General features: G+C 39.5%; 1 protein-coding gene across 2 annotated transcripts in view; it reads right to left on the bottom strand.

The window, feature by feature from the left end:
* Ctnnd2 (catenin delta 2) overlaps positions 1-21,636 on the bottom strand; it is an 894,554-nt gene that overhangs the window by 383,317 nt on the left and 489,601 nt on the right. For both annotated transcript variants that reach the window (XM_055618984.1, XM_055618985.1), the window contains exon 6: positions 10,559-10,731. In XM_055618984.1, coding sequence (XP_055474959.1) covers positions 10,559-10,731 — 173 coding nt within the window. The remainder of the gene's footprint in view (positions 1-10,558; positions 10,732-21,636) is intronic.

The following is a 21,636-nucleotide window of genomic DNA, read 5'->3' as shown; positions in this document are numbered from 1 at the left end:
CCTGGTGGAAGCCAAGCTCCCTGTCTGCATGCGCTCTCTGAGGGATTTCAGTCCCTTCCAAACTTTGAGAACCAACAATGGCAGACCATCTGGTTCTAGGGCCTGAAATGGACCCTGGGGTTGGTAACAATCTGTCAAGGAGGACAGATGGTACTGATCTAGAAAATTCTGGCAAGCCCACAGACATTTTCCTTCTGAGGCTCTACTGTGTTTGTTGTTGAATAGGACCTCTGCAACCTGGTACCCGACTAGCAAGTGGTGGAAGAGCCTCATACAGGAAGATAATGATGGAAACAATGGTACTAAGGGAGTACCCTGCTTACAAAAGAACTCTTGGTTATATCTTCTAAGACACTAATAATGGCCTTATAATACATTAACGATGGCAATACCAAATGGCATACTTTGTAATAAATACTGAGAAAGGTACCTAATTTAAGTGCCGTTGTCCTTTGTCAGTTGATACAGACATACAGCTGGTCAGAGTGCAAAACAAAAGTGATTGTGAACTGCTCAGCCCCAAACAGCATTATCACAATGCTTCCTCTGAAAGCTTGGGAACACCATGGAAGAAAGGCCAGAAAAACTATAAGAGTCAGAGAACAGGGAGGAATGCTATGAAATAGTGTCTTCTAGCACAATGGGGCCATTACAACAGTAACAGTAACAGTAAGCTGCCTGTAGAAGACCTTAATAAGATGAAGCCAGTCCCAGTGTGAATAGTGGGGCACCTCAAAAGGTTCCACCCAGGAGACACTGAAAGGTAATCCTTGCTGGGGAATGGAGCCTCTATTTTCATCGGGAGTGTGGCTCTAACAGGCTCTCTATGCTCCTGGTGATGACCCTACATTGATGCCCGCACAAGCAACACTAATTGGACTGGCTGGGTTTCATGCAAATGAGAAGAGGACACAAAGTTGCATAGAATATGTGGGGTGGAGGAAGAGTAGGGGGCAAATAAGGGTGAGAGTGACTGCTGTGTATGAATATAAAACATTATGTGCATAAAAAGTAACTGTCGTTTGTTTACAGTAGATGGAAGCTACATAGAGACCTACAACTAGTCAAAACCCACAGAATAAATGACTGTGGTGTGCCTAGCCCCACTTGGTATATTTACAAAGCAACCCATATATTTAAGGTTCAAGGATAATGGCTGAAGGGGAGTGGTAAGACCGTGAGAGCCAGAGAACCAGGTGGGATGTCTGCTGGGAGATAGTGTCTTCTATGTGACAGAGAAGGTGCATCCATGAAATCTCAACGATATGGCTCCCTAGAGACAATTTGCAAAATGATCACAAAAGGTGGCCTCCCAAAATGTTCATGTGGATGGTGGAAACCTCACAGACCCCCCGCCCCTGGATGAAGAGCTCCAGCCTCTGAGAGGCAGAATCACTTTCTCCATGGATGAACACCCTGATAGAGTATTCAATCCTAAGGGGTTTTCCCTAATTACATGTACCTGTGAACAACACCAGGTGGACTTGGCTGAGTCTGTGGTGTGTGTGTGTGTGTGTGTGTGTGTGTGTGTGTGTGTGTGTGTGTTGTGTGTGTGTGTGCATGTATGTGTAAAACAGTACAGAGGAAGAGGTCATACATCTGAGAGGTGGCCCAGGGGAAGAGTTGAAACACGGAGAGGGAACAGTAGAAATAATGTAAATAGGGTTCACTTGTAAGAAATTTTTGAAAAAAAAATAACTTAAAGGAAACTAATTTAATTAATAATATAATTTACAAATAAAAGAGAATAATTACTGAACACATATATATTTACATGATGTATATCCCAGAAAAGCTGTGTTTTGTAAACAGCTTGCCTTTCTTTTGATCTGTTGGAACATCCAATCTGAGAGTACTAACTACACTGAATATTAACATCTACAGAGTTTCCTTAAATGGTCCTGAAATCTGTAGAAATTTTGGAATATTCCACATTACCGCGAGACATTTCAAAAGCTGAGGTGCCCAAGTAAAAAATGGGCACATGGGAGGATCTTGGCGAAACTCTGTAGAATTTTTAACAAGGGGAAGGATAAAGAAGCAATAACATTTTACATTCTCTCTGAGGCAGTAAGTGGTACTAAAACACAAATTTAACACAGCCTGCTGTTTCCATGTGTTTAAAAGTCTCCATCACTGGACCTTCCCAGGATGCCAGCCATATTGGTACCTGTTGAGCAGCACAGCCCCATGCACTTGCATTAGGCCTGGCAATATCCCAAACTGGCATGTCCCAATAAGGCAGTCACAAGGCAGACAGGCTCACTGAGTGCTTCAAATCTGCTCGTCAGTGGAAGAGCTGGATTTAGTGTGCATACGATTAATCCCAATGTGCACAGCCACATGTAACTGCGGGTACCTTATTGGGCTGCACAGCTGCACAAGCTCATCTATAGCTCATAACAAATGGTCCAGAGGTGCTGTGGTCCATCACGGCGGCTGATGGAGTAATAAATTTCTAAGAACAGCTCATCATTTGCACAAAAAATGGGAATCTGGGAGCATGCATCAACTTCTGTTTTATTGTATAAATTCACTTAGTTTGGGAGACAGAAGGCTGCAATTCAACTCTACTTCACAATTCACAATTCAAAGAATGACTTATTATAACCCTTTTTTGAATTAAAAACAATACACTCTAGATGAAAAGAACTTAATTCACTCCTTTAAGGCTTCAGGTGTATCCCAAACATGAGTTCCTACAATCAAAAACAAAATATATAAGTCTGCTTTTCAAATTAGATTTCAGGAAAAATCAGGCTGTTTAAAAAATTGAGGATTGGACTCCTTTCCGTCGCAATACTTGAACTTTTATAAGCAATGAGAATGGGAAGAAATGTGTTATTGCTGAAGAGGCTCTTAAAAAAGAGTAATGACTCAAAACATTTAACTTGAAGCAAAGTGGGTCGTGATGCTGTTCTTGGTCATGGTTCTGGATTCCGGCAGAGACCTTCCTACCTGTGTCTTCCTTCTCGTTCCTTGGATCAGTCCCAGTAGAAGGCAGGATCTGTTTCTTTGGAACTGAGAAGGAAGCAGCTATCAAGCAGGTGATATGACTGAACAGTTTCTAGAAGGCTGGAGCTGGGTACATGCTCAATGTAGCTCTGTTTTATCTTGTTATTGTTAGAAAATCCTCAAGGATAATCGAAACCATAAATTCATAAACGTGTTTATAAAACAAGCATTTCATTTGTTTGTATGTAAATTTTGGTTACAACAGACTTAGAATATACTGGTTATAAATTTTGAATTCTATTTTTGTGTTTGTTTACATGGGGTGTGTGTGTGTGTGTGTGTGTGTGTGTGTGTGTGTGTGTGTGTATGTAGTACTCATTGGTTCATTTTGACCTTCTATGTAGTTGTGTAATGGGCTCATGCCTCTTTGCTAGACCTGTTTAATAGAGGACATATTTTCCAGTCACTATAGAAATACAATTGGATCTGGAAGTTAGACAATGCACACATGGCTTCCAAACAGGCTTTAAGGAAAGAGAGCACAAGTCACTAACTAGAGCAAGGGTCCTCAGCCTGATAAGACATGTGCTGTTGGAGCAGGCTCAGCAGTTCTTTTGAACGCAGTGCTTTACTTTTATGTTATTTCATTGTATTTTGGTACCGGGTACATTATCTGGCTCACAAATATGATACTGTTCTGTTTGGAAAAAAATGGAGACCCTAAAAATATGGTGATTTTCAGCTAATAAGTTGTATCAGCTTCAACAGTAAACAGTTGCTTCCTGTTTTTCACTCTGAATCATTTACATAAGAACCAGGATGGCAAAGAGGTCACAAAGGGGATGTTTCTTGAAGGTTGGATGCTGATTTTATTCTGTTTTGCTGGAATTCTGATGATATAAACAAAAGAATGCACAGCAAAGAGAGAAGAAGACAGAAAAATGCCAGTGCTCACAGCCAGCCCTCAAGTGACCACACAGGAAATCTGAGACCACAAGCTCTCAGGAATCTTGAGTTCAGTCACGAGTACACCATGACACTAAACAATGCCACATATTTAAAACAGGCCTCTGATTTATGACAGCAGTTGTGAGGACACATTGAGACCTGCCAAGTATGCTGAAGTAGCTTGCTGCAGCCCTGCTCTGAGAGGAGTGATATTCACCCAGAATGTTAGGCAGCCAGGGCAGTGAGGACAGGAGTAGACAATGGAAGTTGCTGGTTGGTGACTTCCCAAACTGAGTGATCCTCATGAATAGCCCTCACAGTCTGCTCTCTCCTTTTTACCTTATGCTGGCCTTTTTCAGTTTCCTGTAGTTACAACACATGGGCAGATTTAAGGTATTCCCTCCTAAGTTCAGAGACAGCTCTGAATGGTGGTGACCAAGTCTCTATTGGCAGAAGTGCTTCTGGGTCAGGACAGGGTCATGAAAGTAAAGCCTGGACACCGCATTTCAGAGGAGGCAGAGGCTCTACATGTGGGCTGTCAAGAGAAGTGTAGGAATGCATATCCCTGGCTTGCATCAGGAAGGACTTGGGCTGGCATTTGCAGGAACTATCTTAACACAATGTGGTCTAAGTGATGACAATGTGGTGAGACAGCAAGTTGATGACCAACATGTACTCTTCCAGTGATTCAGAGAACCAGAATGAGAGACAAGACACTGCAATGACATCTTTGGAGATACTGATTTCTCAATGAGAAGCATCCAATATGATGATTTTGTAACGCCAGTTCTGTGTTGATTAAACCTCTAGAGAAATCAGTGTGCTTCCTTTGGATATGTTGGTTTAGACCTCAGGAGTTCACACAAGTATGGATCCCCCACCTTTCAAAGAAGAAGAAATTACCAACTCTAAAATGCAAGTGGTGTTACTGAATTGCTTTATAAAATGTGGCTCAGGCTGGCCTTGAATTCATGCCTTCCCCACCCCCCAAGGGAGGAGCTGTCTTGACAGGCCACAGAAGAGGACATTGCAGCCAGTCCTGATGAGATCTGATAAGCTAGGGTCAGACAGAAGGGGAGGAGGACCTCCCCATCAGTGAACTTGGAGAGGGGCATGGGAGGAGATGAGGGAGGGAGGGTAGGACTGGGAAGGAATGAGGGAGGGGGCTACAGCTGGGATACAAAGCAAATAAAATGTAATTAATGTAAAAAAATAAAAAATTAATTAAAAAATGTAGCTCAGAGGGTAAATTGCCATGCCTACATAAGCCATGTCCCCCAAATTTACTCTCTGGATTATAATAGATTTGTTTATGCATTATTACCATTGTCCACAGGAATCTGATAAACTTTCCTCTGCAGTGGCCTGCAGAAGGCAATGGCGACCTTTCATTTCAAAGGAAGACAAATCCTGGTCCTGTAGGAGAGATCTGAGTTTGGAGACAGTCAAGTAAAATGATGTGATGCTTGTCTAGCGATTCTCTCAAGGGGTACTGGCTTTGATAAAAACTGATAAGCAACATAAAGAGAAGAGACAGGTTTTATGCACAGGGTTTGTATTGTCCCTGAAGACACTAGCTGCCACAGTGGTTACTATCAATGGGAAAGAAAGGACTACTAAAATTGTGGGTAACATCTCACTGACAAATTCAACTTTTTTGAGGAAAAAAAAAGATGAAGATAGGGTTTCCCCCCTCTCAGATAAAGGGCCAAAAGACCTCATGGACCATCATGAAGGCAATCCTTACTGTTCCCTCTACTTGAGGGTCTAAAAGTTATGGAAAGTAGTAAAGGAAAGAGAAGGAAATGGGAGAGGACTAAGGGAAGAGGGAAATGTGTAGAAAGAAGGTGTGGAGAACAGGAAGAGGAGGGAGAATGAGAACATGCATCATAGATATTGAGAGATTCTGCAAGCCATCCTACCCCTAGCAATGCAGACAGGAGGTACCAAGTACTAAAATTCCCCAATCCTTAAGTCCTTAGGATGTCATTAGGACAAACATGATGGTACAGATCTTTGAATACTTGGATACTGATTTTTCCTGTCCTTTAGTCTCTTTTTAATAAAACTTGGTAGGGTCAGCTCTAGTAACTAATGTATTAAGTATTTTATTTATAGTCATTTCATTATGTCCCAATTAGAAAAAATAAAGTGGAGAAGAAAATACAAAACAATGTCACAAAGGTCCTAGAGACAGTTTCTGTAAGTCAAGAAGGGTATGTTGGTGGTAGGTCTCTTTAAAGTCTACATGAACACTGGCAAAAAATATATCACAGAAAACTTTCACTTCAGCATGAAGCTCTGTCAGTACAATTTTAATACTCTAAATATTTGCACAGAAAAGGAAATGTTAGCATAGAACATGAATACATACTCCTTGCAATACAAAACATTTCGATTGTCAAAGCCAGATTAAACATGTTTATGCTAGAAAAAGAAAATAGGGGGGAAAACTTGAAAGCAAAGGAGAAAAATGCAGATTTATAAGAGGCAAGCATTTTAAAACTATGTGGAAAAAAAAACCTTGCTGCAAGAGTCCCACAGATATGCCAAGGGAAATACACAAAACAACATGCTCTCTACTCCACATGCTGCATGTTGGGTGCAGACTGCGACTTCTACATGACAGAGAGCTATGTTGAAATATATCTTCTAAATGTGCTGGTAACTTCTCTGTCAAAGTGTTACTTTAGGACAATTTATTTTATAATTAAGCAAGCAAGAGTGGTGCACCCCATGCTGAGATTGATACAATGGCTGATTATGGGGAACCTTCTCCTCCTCTGCAGTGTATAGGACATTATGGCCTATCCCAACACCACTTATAACATAGTCGTCTACCTGTCAATGTTGCAGGAATGCTCTTTGGGAGACATGAACACTGACATAACCAACATTATGATATAGCATACACAGGGATTTTAAGACATGGAATCAATGTGACATTAAACAGGTAGGCCAGATTGAAAAGGAATGAAGATTATTAGTGTCCACTGTATTATCTGGTTTCATTGTAGATAACTGTGATAGGGTTCTCGGTTTCCTGCAGGCCATTTCCCTAGGATTACTGTAATATACATTAGCACTTCTTAGAAACATGTGAATGGTAAAAAACAAAACAAAACAAATAAAAACGAAAAACAACTCTCAGTTCCAATACCACTTTTACAGGGTTGTGTCCACAGATATTTAATTTCATTTTTCTCATATATGTTGTTTCTTTGAGGAGTCACTTCTGGATGGTATTATGATATCATGATATGATAAAAAATCATTTTCATTGTTGTTCTTTTATGCCAGAAGATGTGTGTACAGAATTTCAATAATTCACAGGAAATTTTGCATGCATGGAAGCAAGCAAAACCTGGAAGCTAGCTAACTCCTTGTTCTCCAGCCTACCCAGAACAGAAGCCAGTATGGTATCATTATGGTAAAATCACTCTGGTTCTAGCAGTCCCTTGTAGATTTTGGTGAATCCAGCTCTGGTTACTGTGAGCATAGAAATAATTTTCTGTAGGTGAAGCTCCGCGTTGAATCAAACTGATGGGAACCTGTTCTGCAACAAAATCTGCCAGGACAATCCTATATATCCATACTGTGCTCAGGACTGTTTACTGGTTTCTCACTGTACTAAATGTTGAGCTCTATCAATGATCCACTGAATCTCCAGTCACTGAAAATCCCTGACTCCTGCTCTAGCTGCATCCAACTATGTGTTGTTTTGTTAATATGTCAGACAACTCCGACTGGAGGCTCTTATACTCACCACTCCCCAGATAGCCAGGAGCTTCTCCTAGTGTCCTTACTCAAATGTCTTCTCTGCAAGATTTCATCTTGTTTTATTTTCCTCTCTCTGAATATCATCTTATTCTGTGTGCATGTCCTTCCCTCAGTGACCATCACCTTCTAATATATTGTGAATTATATGCATTTTGCTTATTTGAAGTGTTGATTTCCTAATTTCCATGCCTACTGCTAGAGTCATGGTCCCAAGGACCAGGACCATGTCTATTTTCTATACTCCCATCATCCTAAGAATACAGGTTTTATTACATCAGCAGGCATAGAGCAAATGTCTTGATGAATCAATGAATGACCAGGTAATAGACCAAGTTAATGGGAGAAAGCTCAGTTCTATTAGGACTGCTTATAGGAGCCAACTGAAAGGTCAAAGTTGGTTTAGAAAAAGCAAAGAGACAGGGAGCAGTAATCCACAGCCTGCTTAAAAGCTATGTTTGCAACTAGGATGAACAGAGCCTTTGTGATGGGGAAAAGAGAGCTGTATGTAAATCAGGATATATCACTTCCTGGAAAGGATGTGTCATTTCTTGGGTGGGCAGCTCATCTGCTGTCCTACAGCTCTACTTCATGAATTCACCTTCACATCTGAGGAAAGTATAGCCAGCAACACAAGATAACTGCCTGACAGTCACTTCTGTGACTGATGAGATTCTGGGATGGACACAGTGAGGTTTTGCATCCATCTCCAAGGCCTACTGCAGAATTTGGTAATGGTCATTCAATGAACTCCCAGAGGGCTGGATAAACTAGAATCTTTCTAGGCACTGGAAACAGAATCTTAGACATTGATGACACTACTTCATATTCACACAGGGGTGTGATTTGTGAGCCAGAGAGAAACTATTCATATCACTTTGTAATTGTAATCTTTAGAGAGAATGAATAAATATTTTTCAGTTGGTCATTGATCTTACTCAGCTCATCATCCATTGGCCACATTTTTTTTTTTTGTAGCATGTGATAACAACAGGACACGCAAAAAATTTAATCTTTCTTAAAGGAGAGGTGTAATACCATTTAGAATAGTGACAAGAATTTTTCACATGGGCTTTGTAAAACCAGTGGATCTGAATGAGATGTTACTGAAATGGAACCTGCATGCGCTATTTCCAAGGGTGTAACACGAATTGGTTAAATTGCTAGTTTTCTGGTTCAGCATTTCTGTACTATTGCTTTGAAATTACAGGTCCTATGGGGTATTCAGCGAGTCACCTCCTCATATACAGCACACAGCTGGAGTCTGTCATGTTTCCAATCACCAACAACCATTGAGCTTTTCAGAGTTGAGTTGGTCAACTTCTATCTCAGCTCTGCTGGGAAAAGTGCATTAGTCCATCAGTGCCTGGTTGGAGTCCTCAGACTTCCTGATTCCTCCTCTCTACTCCACAACACTGGACCCCTATTAAAGTTGTATCTTGAGTTTTCACACTCATTGGTGTCTTCAAACTACAACTCTGATGACTCCAAATATGTAGCTGTGACATTTTTACAATGTAGTCACACTTTCTGATTAAACTTGCATGGGAGGCTGAGAGCCAAGCATTCAAGTCAATGAAATGCTTTATAATTCTCTCTTATCTATCTTGTTACAGCCCAGCACACAAGAAAGTAATATTTACAAAACCACAGCTGGCAAGACAGTTGCTTGAGGACAGAAGTCATTTTTAAATACAATTATCAGAATGACTTAACCATAAGAAATGAAATGCTCAATGTCACTTGATTGCTTCAGTGGCTGCACTAGACCATTCTAATCTGAATCTTCCTACATACCTTACGTGGGTGCATATGGCTTGAGAGGTCCTACAGCTACATAGAGGAGAACCTACTTTAAAGTACCTCTCAGGAAATCAGTAAGTGAGATGGGGTAGAGAACTCAGTGATGGGTCCTGGGACTTGGGAAGGGTTCCTGGTAAATGTGGTACTCAATAAGTGCCTAAGAAATAACCAGCCAGTTTATTTCAAAGTTAGGATCAAAAGCATAGAAGTTCAGAATACCATATACATTTGAAAATATATTCAAAGCTTCATTAAAGAAGATAACCCTAGAATATATTACTTTTGGTGGATTGATTTAATATATGCTACATTCAAATCATAAAAACAAAAATGTCACACCCACACCCACACCCACACCCATACAAAGATTTTTTTAAGGTGGTATAAAAGTTTTCAAAGGAGAATGTGTATGTGTTTGTGTATATGTCTATACACACCCTTATGCATGAGTACCATCATGTGTTAGACCTGGTTCTCTTAACTGAGTTGTTTTTAACTAAAGATAATAAATTTTTAGAGCGAAATTATAAAAATACTCACAACGCCTTAAAAAAAAACAAAGGGTATACTTCAAAATCTGACTTGACAAAGTGTAACTATTTCTAAGCTAAACACAATTATCTATAGTCTAGTTTTATCCACTTGATTAAGAGTTTACACTGTTCCTTGATAGGATTAAACTTCAAAGAATAATTGCATGGCTTTTTTTAAGGATAAAGGCTATTGTCTTTTCCTCAGGTGAACTCAGAAATTCAGAATGTTTGAGCTACTGATAGCATAGATAGATCTAAATATGATAACTATATGCTCATTTCCATATTAATTTCTGTACTATCAATACATAAAACAGAAATACAAGATTAGTGACTCACAGTCATTCCTAAAGAAAGTGTTTTGTTTTTTTTTTAATTTCGTATTACTCTACACTCATATTTTGACATTTCTTTCCTTCCTTAGTTCATAGCAAAGGACCCTTTTTGTAAGTTCTGTGACACACCCACATAGACCTTCTGGATCCCATATTCCTTGTGCCCCCCTGGGAACGCACCCACATAAAAGAGCAAAGGGCCCTTACCTGGCTGAAACTCTGCCCGGCTGCTCTGGCTTGCGTGCTGCGTGCTGGGAGCTGTGAAGGGGCTGTGTCACCCAGGGCCAGGGTCTGGTTGCTATGGTAGCTGGCCGGATACTGGAAAGACCCTTCAGGTTTGGAATTGAGCTGAAGTGCACTCTGGGAGAGCAGGTTGGGCCCTGTGTTGAAAGTCATTTAGAACAGTCAGTGACAGTCTCAGTGAAGCAGAAATGACATGTATTATTTATTGAGAGTAGCCTAGAATTATCACATGCACATGATTCCAGCCATCTACGCTTTGAATTCTGAGAACTAAAATGACCATATAATTCAGCTCCAACTCTCAGATGATTTTTTTTTTTTTTTTGGTGGCTTAAAAGTTCTCTGAGGAGCAGATTTTTCAAATGATCTCATCCTGACCTACATAGAGATATTTCTTATGAGGCAAATTAATCAAGTAGTTATTTTTGGACCAGACAATATCAGAAACATTTGAAATAATGTTAAAAAGGTCTACCTTTTGTACATGTTAATTGCATTAATATAATTATATCTTCCACTTCATGACTGGCACACTAAAGCTCTCAAAACCTTCAAGCCAGTAACAGATTCTATTGTATAAATGATGACGTAATACCATAGTACCAGAGAGCAGACAGTGTTTAAAATATTAATAGCTGTTCATACAATGTAGGATTCACCATGGTCTAATGTGGTCCCTGAGGACTAGTTATCTGTGCCATCATAGCAGGAGAACAAAGAAGAAGACCTGGCGTTAACTGGTGCTGTTAACATGGTGTGTGTCATAGGCAAGGGGAAAGGATGGCCAGGTCTTGGCCTTAAGATTTGGTTACATTTTGCATGTATGATATGGCTTTATTTTCTTGTATATTTAAATGGAATTCTTTCAAGAGTTTACACATTTTATTTTCAAAAAAAATTATTTTAAAAATCAAACTTATTATTCACTTTAGAAATTTAAGCCCTCATGGAAAAGTGAGCATGAATTTGCTAGCTTCTCTTGCGTGTTTTGAGAGATGGTTAGTGTCAGAATAGACATAGCGAGGCAAGAACTTGTTAATACAAATTTCTTCGTGTTTATTAGCAGCATGGTATAAAGCCAGTTCTTCATTCATGCAGAGCAATAAGACATAGGAACTACTGGACAGCCATGGAACATCCTTGATACTTTCTTTCCTTTTTAAAATAACAGTATTAGTTCTGGTAAGTGAAAAATCACAGGATCCTTATTTGTCATTAAACATGGCAGACTCTTTCAAACAAAATCTGGGATGTGACAAGGGCCATTCTTGCACAACAATAACATGCCTACTTTTAGTGGTACTGTTTCTCACTAACCTTGTCATTTACAGACCTCTGCCTTCCCCCATTCTGTGTTGGCACCTCTAAACAGCATGAGTATACCACTTTAAATCACATTTCCATCTAGTCCCAACCCTATCATGAAAGGTATCACAAAAGCACAACTGAAACAATTTTTTCTCTTAACACAAAACACAATCCCAAGGAAACAGTTTACATCAAGCAGTTATGTTTTCATCAGCTGGCAAAAAGACCATGTAATCTGCTTTGATGGTAGTACAAGCCTAATCACCAGAGTGGTGATGTCTCTGTGGAGAGATGCATCCTCTGTCATTTAGGATACCATAGGAACATTGTCCTGGCTGCAGTGTTGGAAACACCAGGCACAGCAGAGTCAAGAACTCCTCTCTAAGTTCTAAAAAACAGGCAGCAGAGTTCTGAACAGGTTTTAGAAGGGAAGTAGAAAACTCTGTGTGAGGTGGTGAGACATAGGAGCTAACCATGGAGAAGAGACAGTGGACCTCACTGGAAGAACAAAGATGAGTTTTGACCAAGTGCTTTAGTCCTGGTCCCCAGTGAAGAGCATACCATAACAGAGAGAGTGAGCAAAGGGGAAGAGCAGTGGTTTTTTCTTGATAGTTGCTGATATTCCCAAAACAGGAAGCTTTGTTTGCCTCGTCTTATTTTGTTAATTCATCAGGACAGTAGATGGGCACATAATAGTCTGCAGTAGGCTCACCTTCCTGCCATAGCAGTGCAAAGGCAAGGAAGGTTACAGGACACACAACAACAGTGCACAGAGTTGGAAATCTCAGCGAAGTAAAAGAAAAGAGAACCTTTAATATCATGCTATTTAACATAGTCCATAACACAAAATGGTCGCATGTTCTAATTGTCTGCCTTACAAGAGAGCGCGCGAATTTGCTCCAATGAATTTTCTGGAGAAGCAAGTTAAATAACTTTGTCTCTTACAAATAGATTCATACAATTATCCCTGGAAATGTACAAAGGCTGTTTATACACAGGTTTCAAATAACAACCTAAGCTGCTTCTGCAAAAAAGAATTTCAATTAAAATTATGGTTTGTCTGCTCCTGAGAAATGCATTTTGGGGTAATCAAACCTGCTCATCTTTTACAGAATCCGTCATTTATTTGATCAATACTCAACGAAAACAAATCAAGACTCCCTATCTCATTATCCCGCTAATACATCTCAAGCCCTGAAACCAAGATGTGCTTGGACAACTGTAATTGCATCAACGAGCAGTATATCATAACATTACAACACTGACATGGCACCTGCCAAGGACAAAACAGTCAGGACAATAGCCCAGACCCTGTGTACATTTTACAATGACTTTCCCACTGTTCATTAGGCTTCAAATCAACAAGATTTTTTTTCCAGCTGTGGCAAACGCACATACGTGTGAATATGAAAATGGTTAAAAATCACACATCCCTAAATTATTTTATAATGGAAGTAAAATTTGCATAATAATTTTCATTAGTTGATTAATATGGCAGTGCACTGACGCAGAAAATATAAATTTGCCAAAGATTTCTAAGGAATTTAGTTTAGGGATTTAAATAATATCCCCCCCCCCTTTTTTTCCTTCTCCAAAACTTCTGAATTTATATGTAGGCTTGCCTGGGCCAGAGGCAAAGTTAGGCAATAACCTGAGAAAATGGAAGGTATACATCAGGGAAGACGAGCTGATGTGGAAGGATTTAGTGAGGGAATGGGAGGCATTTTCCTCCTTATATTCCATGGATGAAAATATTGTCTTCCATGCAGAAGACACCCAAGCTTGAAGTAGCATGGGAGGAGGATTTCTGTCTTCGTCACAGAAAATTGAAGCCATGCTCTGTATACATCTAGAAAACTGACCCGAAACATCAAGGTTGATTACTGTAAAGCTTGCCCATCATAGGAGAGTCCTAAAAATGGGTCAGGAGTTGTCTGGGAAGGCCTGTTCCTTATAAGCCAAGAAGAGGTATTGAAACCATTTCTTGATCAGTTGTATTTTAGACAGTTTTTTTGCTCTATAGTACAGCTTGAGATCTGAGATGGAGATACCTCCAGAAGATCTGTTATTGTACAGGATTGTTTTAGCTATTCTGCACTTTTTGTTTTTCCATATGAAATAGAATTATTCTTTCAATGTTTGTAAAAAATGTGTTGGTATTTTGATGGGAATTGCATTGAACAGAACGCCAACAGCAAGGCTCTAAGATCAACAAACAATAAATGGGACCTCATGAAACTGAAAAGCTTTGGTAAAGCAAAGGACACTGTCATCAGAACAAACGATAGCCTACAGACTGCGAAAAGATCTTCACCAACCCTACATCTGACAGAGAGCTAATATCCAGAATATATAAAGAACTCAAGAAGTTAAACACCAACAAAACAAGTAATCCAACTAAAAAGTGGGGTACAGAGCTAAATAGAGAATTCTCAAAAGAGGAATATCTAATGGCAGAGAAACACTTAAAGAAATGCTCAACATCCTTAGTCATCAGAGAAGTGCAAATCAAAATGACCCTGAGATTTCATCTCACACCCATCAGAACAGCTAAGATTAAGAAATCAAGTGACAACACATGCTGGAGAAGATGTGGAGAAAGGGGAACCCTCCTTCATTGATGGTGGGAATGTAAAATTGTATAACTACTTTGGAAATCAACCTGGCACTTTCTCAAAAAATTGGGAATAGTGCTACCTCAAGATCCACCTATACCACTCTTAGGCACACACTCAAAAGATACCCCACCATTCAATAAGGACATTTGTTCAACTATGTTCATAGCAGCTTTATCTGTAATAGCCAGAACCTGGACACAACCCAGATGTCCTTCATCAAAGGAATGGATACAGAAAGTGTGGTACATTTACACAATGGAATAGTACTCAGCAAACAAGGAAATCATGAAATTTGCAGGCAAATGGTGGGAACTAGAAAAGACCATCCTGAGTGAGGTAACCCAGAAGCAGAAAGACACACATGATATATATTCACTTATAAGTGGATATTAGATATATTGTATAGGATAAACATGCTAAAATCTATAGTCCTAAAGAAGTTAAACAACAAGGAGGACCCTAGGGAAGATGCTTAAAACTCATTCAGAAGGACACACAGAATAGACATCGGAAGTAGCAGAAGACAAGGAATGGGTAAGAAGCCTTCCACAAAGGATTGAAAGACTCTACCCACCAGGGTATTGAAGAAGATACTGAGGCTCATAGCCAATGGGCAGAGTGCAGGAATCATTATGGAAGAAAATAGAGATAGAAAGACCTGGAGGGGATAGCAACTCCATAAGGAGAACAACAGAGCCAAAATGCCTGGGCTCGGGGGCCTTCAGAGACCAATACTTCAACTAAAGAAGATGCATGGAGAAGACCTAGAATCCCTGTTCAAAGGAAGCCCACTGGCTGCTCATTTTCTAAATGGGTACCCTAGTAAGGGGTACAGGGGTTGTCTCAGACATGAACTCAGTGGCAGGCTATCTGATCATCTCCTCCTGAGTTGGGGAAGCCTTGCCAGGCCACAGAGGAAGATGATGTAGCCAGCCTTTAGGAGACCTGATAAGCTAGGGTCAGATAGAAGACAAGGAGGACCTCCCCTATCAGGGAACTAGGGACAGGGCATGGGGGAGAAGAGGGAGGATGGGTGGGACTGGGAGAAGATGAATGAGGAGGCTGCAGTGGAGATACAAAGTGAATAAATTGTAATATATATAATAAAATTAAAAACTGAACATAAACAGAGAGGTACAGAGAGATTTAGAGCTGACATCTCAGGCTTAATAGCTGGAGATGAGACCTGAATCTCTGTCTTTTATTTCTGCACCCAGAAAGTTGTCCTTTGCCTTAAAACACTCATGTCTCCTGCACACATCAGCACTTTAAGGTCTTACTAAACTGACATCCTAGTGCTGCAGAAGAAATCTGCACTTCACTTCACTCCATATATTATATTATTTCGCTAGTGAACTTTTACTTTGAGTCCCAGCCCGGGCTGGGAGGAGATCAGTGCCTACTGCTGGTGTAGCAAAGTCACAAAGATTGAAATGTTATTTTTAGCATAGATCTTTAGACCTAGTTACAGGTTATATTAACACAGACACTGTAATACAACTCAGTTTCTCATGGAATTAACTGGGTGCCCTCAGAGTATCTATGATCATGAAGATTGATCATGTATACATGTTTGCACAGGTTTAAAGAGACCTTACCGGAAATTTTCAGTTCTTGTCTGATTTAGCTGAACATCTGTCCCAGATACATTAAATCCTAATTAAACTACACAGTGTGCAATAACACAGAAAGGCCAGAGGCCTCCTAAGTGACATCCGCACGCCATCATTTAAGTCACAACCATGTTAGCAAAATGATGGGGTTTGTGCTGAAAGAAATCAATCCGGAGGCAGAAGTCAGCAGATGTGCGGCTGGTCCTCCTACACATTTACACCACCATAGATAGTGGTAGCGGTGACAGGGATAGTAGGTGCTCTCTTCTAGGTCCCGAGAACTGTACCGAGCACTTTACATTTATTAACAAGCTGAAGTTTAAAACAGTCTCAGCAAAGAATAGTACTATCAATCCCTCTGCTGCTCAGGGAACAGCATTACCCAGCTGGAGGGATTCAGTAGGTGCTGACTCTAGGGATCAGACGCTGCTGTCTGGCTTCAGGACTGCTCCCAATCAAGGCCTTGCATTATTTTGTTGCTTCACATCTTAATCTCTCCAAATGTGAGCTTAAAGATTTTTGACAGAATGCAAGAGTTTATATGAATTAATTATTTTTCTTTTTTAATTATTTTTATGTTTATTAATTACAGTTTATTCACTCTGTATCCCCCCTGTACCTTCCTTCCTCCTCCCCTCCCAATACTACCCTCCCTCTTCCCCACCCATGTCCCTCTCCCAGCCCACTGAAAAGGGAGGTCCTCCTCCCCTTTCTTCTGACCCTAGTCTATCAGGTCTCATCAGGAGTGGCTGAATTGTCTTCTTCTGTGGCCTGGTAAGGCTGCTCCCCCCTCAGGGAGAGGTGATTAAAGGGCAGGCCAATCAGTTCATGTGAGAGACAGTCCCTGTCCCCATTACTATGGAGGCCACTTGGATACTGAACTACCACAGGCTACCTCTGTGCAGGGGTTTCAGGCCATCTGCATGAGTGGTCCTTAGCTTGAGTATCAGTTTCAGAAAAGACCCCTGTGCCCAGACTTTTAGGATCTGTCACTGTCCTTGTGGAGCTTCTGTCCTCTCCAGGTCTTGCTATCTCCCACTTCTTTCATAAGATTCCCTGTACTCGGCCCAAAGTTTGGCTATGAGTCTCAACATCTGTATGGATACCCTGAAGGGTAGAGCCTTTCAGAGGCTCTCTGTGGTAGGCTCCTATCCTGTTCCCTGTTTTCTCCCTCCTCCGATGTCCATCCTCTTTGCCTTTCTGAATGGGGATTGAGCACCTTAGATCTCCCATGCTCATGGCTTGGCAGGATTAACATAGTAAAAATGGCCATCTTACCAAAAGCACTCTACAGATTCAATGCAATTCCCATCAAATTACCAACACAATTTTTTACAGATCTGGAAAGAAAAATTCTCAACTTCATATGAAATAACAAGAAACCCAGAATTGCTAAAACAATCCTCTACAATAAAAGATCTTCTGGAGGTATCTCCATCCCTGATCTCAAGCTGTACTATAGAGCAAAAGTAATAAAAACTGCATGGTACTGGCATAGAAACAGAATGGTGGATCAATGGAACCGAATAGGAGACCCAGAAATATGTGAATTATTTTATGCCACACTATTTAGTATTATCATTATTGTTATCATTATTATTTAGGTACTTGTCCAATCACAGAGCTACATGGTCTGCTAATAATAAAACCCTGACTGAGATTTTTCTTTCTGGAAACTTGTTATAGTGCTGTTTCACATACTACTTATTGCTTTCTTTCAACACCCTTTGTGATTTTGTTTTTTGGGATGGGGTTATCTAATGCATTTTTCAGCAAAGTGGCCTGCTGCAATGAAAAAAATTACAAACAAACAAATAAACATGTATTGTCGCAGCCAATTGTTGAAAAGCTAAAATTCTTGGCATCAGGAGAAAGTTGTTATTGTTTCCTCTACCAGAAATTTCTTTCTCTGCTAATTTTGAAGCTTATTCTCAAATGTCAAGTGTGTAAATATCACCTCTTCCATGCACATACATCTCTACTTCCCAGAGAAAATTAACCCTGTCCTGCTATGCTACCTTAATTCTATAGACACAAATATGATAAAATGTTCTTGGAAAAATGGGATGAAAGCTGGACCCAAATGAATTTGGATGCCCCAGTAGCAACACTGGTAAGCATGTGGTACTTTTACGAAATGGTAGACATCTAAAGTGATAGTAGGACGATGCCTAGAGGCAGGACAGATAATATTTTAGGTCTTTAATAGTTTACCAAGTAATTTAAAAGCATATTTCAATCATACATACATGAAAATTTAGAGCAGAAGCATGGCTGTGAAAGTCATCAGTAGAGAGCTTAAAGACTTGAGAATAAAGGTAGGGTTCCAAAGGGCAGGGTTTATGAAGTTAATTGCAAAGGATTATTTACCATTGACAAAAATGCACTAAGAAAAATAAAACAAACAAATGAACAAAACCTAAGAGGACTGGACAAGCTTTGAACACACACCCAAGCAGATGCTTTGTGAGAGTATTAATTTAGGATAATCTACAAGAAAAATAAATGTGCAAACGATGCACACCTTCAGGAAAGGAGGCCTCACACTCGTTGCTTTGGTTAATTTTATGCTTATCAGGAAGAACAGAAATGTGATACATTCTAGGGTTAAACTGTTTCTTACAGGATAATTTTAAAAACTTATTTTTGTGCAAGCCATGAAATAATTGTACCAAATCTCACACACATCTCTAATAATGGAGAAATCTGCATTTATTTCTTCCTTCTTGCTACTTGATCTCTGGAGAACGTTAAGAACAATTGGAAGATAAACTTTTTTTGTTTGTTTGTTTGTTTTTAATGAGAGAAAACTCTTTAAAAAAATACTAGCTAGAAGGGAGGGGGTGACTGGCCTACCACAAATACTAGATAGGCTAGGTAAAATAAGTGGTAGTGATTACATATCAAGGTGTTATTACAAGTTATAAACCAAAGGAGAAAACTGATAATTATTTGTAAGGTTATTATGGTCAAGGTAATCAATGGCTGCTGTGCAGAATATAAACACTGAATTTTCCTTATAATAAACCATGCATCCTTTTCCTCTATAGCAGAGGTCTTTTCTTTATGGTTCTAAGCAAATCTGCTGCTTTAAAAAGCCACTTAGAAGAAGACATACTTTGTGTTGCTTAAACTGGTTATTTTCTCCCGAGCTTCATTAGTAACTTATTTATGAGTTACCACTTGGAGAATTTCCAGGGAGGAGTCTCCCAAGAAATAAAGTAGCCCAATTCACCTACCACCTCAAAACGTAACTGAAGGCAAAAGTTCCAGGTTCTTGTTAAACAAGTAGGCTTAGAGTGTACAGATTTACTCAGTAAGCAGAGAGGCATTTAAATTTCATTTTTTTGTCTCTATATCCAGAATAATTATGACACCCAGTCAGTTGATTCCAATGTGCAAAATTATTTATGTGAGAGTTAAAACTTTAATGGTCCCAATAAGGCCAAAACACACACACAGACTTTAAACTGACTTAAAACCAACAAATGTCATTGTCTTGTTATTTTTTCAAGCTTGACTGATGTAGACACATGGACCTGATGTTGGCCTTACATGACGCAGCGTCTGTTCCTTTATATCTGTACATGAAAGAGACAGCTGAGAAAGTGTATTTGGTCAAAAGCTCAAAAGTCAAGAATGTAACTTTAGTTTGCAATGCTTTCCTTTAGAATTTTGCAGCTCCTGGAGTATAACCTTAAAACAGGGTTTTTATTTCATACTGCAGTTTCCAAGTGGTTCTTTATAAAGGTTTATATTTTGGTTACTTACTGTTAGGTGTTTCTATTGTGTAATGAGAAGAAAAATACTATGTATATATTCTTATAATAGTTAATAATCTAATAAGAGCAGACTTATCTCTGAGTACCAATAATCTTGAAAAGAAATGGAAAATTAATGTCGGCCGGTTATGAAAGAAACAAGACTTAAAGCCAAATCTAAAAATGCCGCAGCCAGTGTGTGGGTCACAATGCCTCATGATGATGTCTCACAATGGTAGACTTGCCCTCATCTCTGGGATATACATGGCTTTTGTGAACTTGGTACCTATTCTTATATCTTCTGACATAGAGATATATGGATATTCTGTCATCATTCAGTTCTAGCAGCTCTCAAAGTTTTGGTCTCACACATCAGTTGTGCCCTTATGCCTTACAGAGGACCTTGAACAGCTTTAGCTGACGTGGATCGACTGTATGCACTGACATTTGATATAATATTTAAAACAGAAGAAAAGTCAGCCAGTAGTTCCTGCTGCTATGCCACAGTACTATCCCATGCCTTGTGGTCTCAAGGAAATGCCCCCGAACTGTCATGCGAGTTAACAATAACAACAACAATAAATCATCAAAAGGCAATTGAGCTCTTAGCATTGTAAAGAACATTTGACTTTGCGGGTTCTCTGTAAGACTATATGTGTGTGAGTATACAGACACACACACACACACACACACACACACACATATATGAAGATTTTTTTGAGAGAGAGGGTTTCTCTGTGTAGACTTGGCTGTCCTGGACTTGCTTTGTAAACCAGGTCAGTCTTGAACTCACAGAGATTGGCCTGCCTCTGCCTCTCCGAGTACTGGTATTACAGGTGTGCACCACCACACCCGCACCTCTGTAAGATTCTACCCTCCTTCAAGAATTGCCAAGCGTACTTTAAGAGATCTTCATGTTTGTGGTGGAATACCAGGATCTCTCCATGTGAGAAGATAATGTCAGAAGAAATAGGAACAAAGTTCACAAAGTATCCACTTATAGCCTAAGCTTTTCTATCCTGATGAGTCTGGACTGGTTTCCACCATGAAAGAAAACAAAGGAAAAAAAAAAAAAAACTACCTCCTTTTCCTTGACAATGACTTTCATGTGTTGAGTGAGTTTGATTCACATGTTCAATTTTTATTGCTTTTATTTCTATCTCTGCTGTTGGTTTTCCTTCTTAGGATTATGAAAAGTCCCTTCACAAAATGCCTCTCAATTTTAATATTATGAATCATATGAATATATGGTGTTGTGCTTTACAGCATTTTAATAACTTGATGTCTCAAAGGTTCTCATGTGAATTAAGTGTTCTAATAACAAAATAAAAAGGACAGATGGTAGATCCACAGTGAAAAATGAATTCACTGTCACCAAATTTCATACATCTTATGTAGGTCCCTTCTACTCTGAGTGGGATTCTATACATGATTAATTTCTGATATTTTATTATACATTGATTTGAAAGCCCAGAATTACGAACATATAGTGGAGCTCCAATTCGTTAGTATACTAAATAAAGAAATAATCACTTTCAAAAATATATTAGACAACTTAATTTCTGGTTAACTTATATGTAATTTTCTCCCAAGTTGTCCCCCCCCTTTTTTTTTTAGGTATTTGTCCTTACTTTAGTTCTGATTTTGACTGAAGGTATTTTCATTAGTTACTGGCTGAGATACCATCACTCTTATCTCTCTTATCTCTGAGTTTCTATCCCCAAGGATGCATGAGGAAAATG

This window comes from Psammomys obesus, unplaced genomic scaffold (assembly GCF_907164565.1).
Source record: "Psammomys obesus unplaced genomic scaffold, mPsaObe1.curated_primary_1811, whole genome shotgun sequence".
Taxonomy (NCBI): Eukaryota; Metazoa; Chordata; class Mammalia; order Rodentia; family Muridae; genus Psammomys; species Psammomys obesus.
Note: the sequence above shows the minus strand (reverse complement) of the source record. Positions and strands in the feature narration are given on the sequence as shown.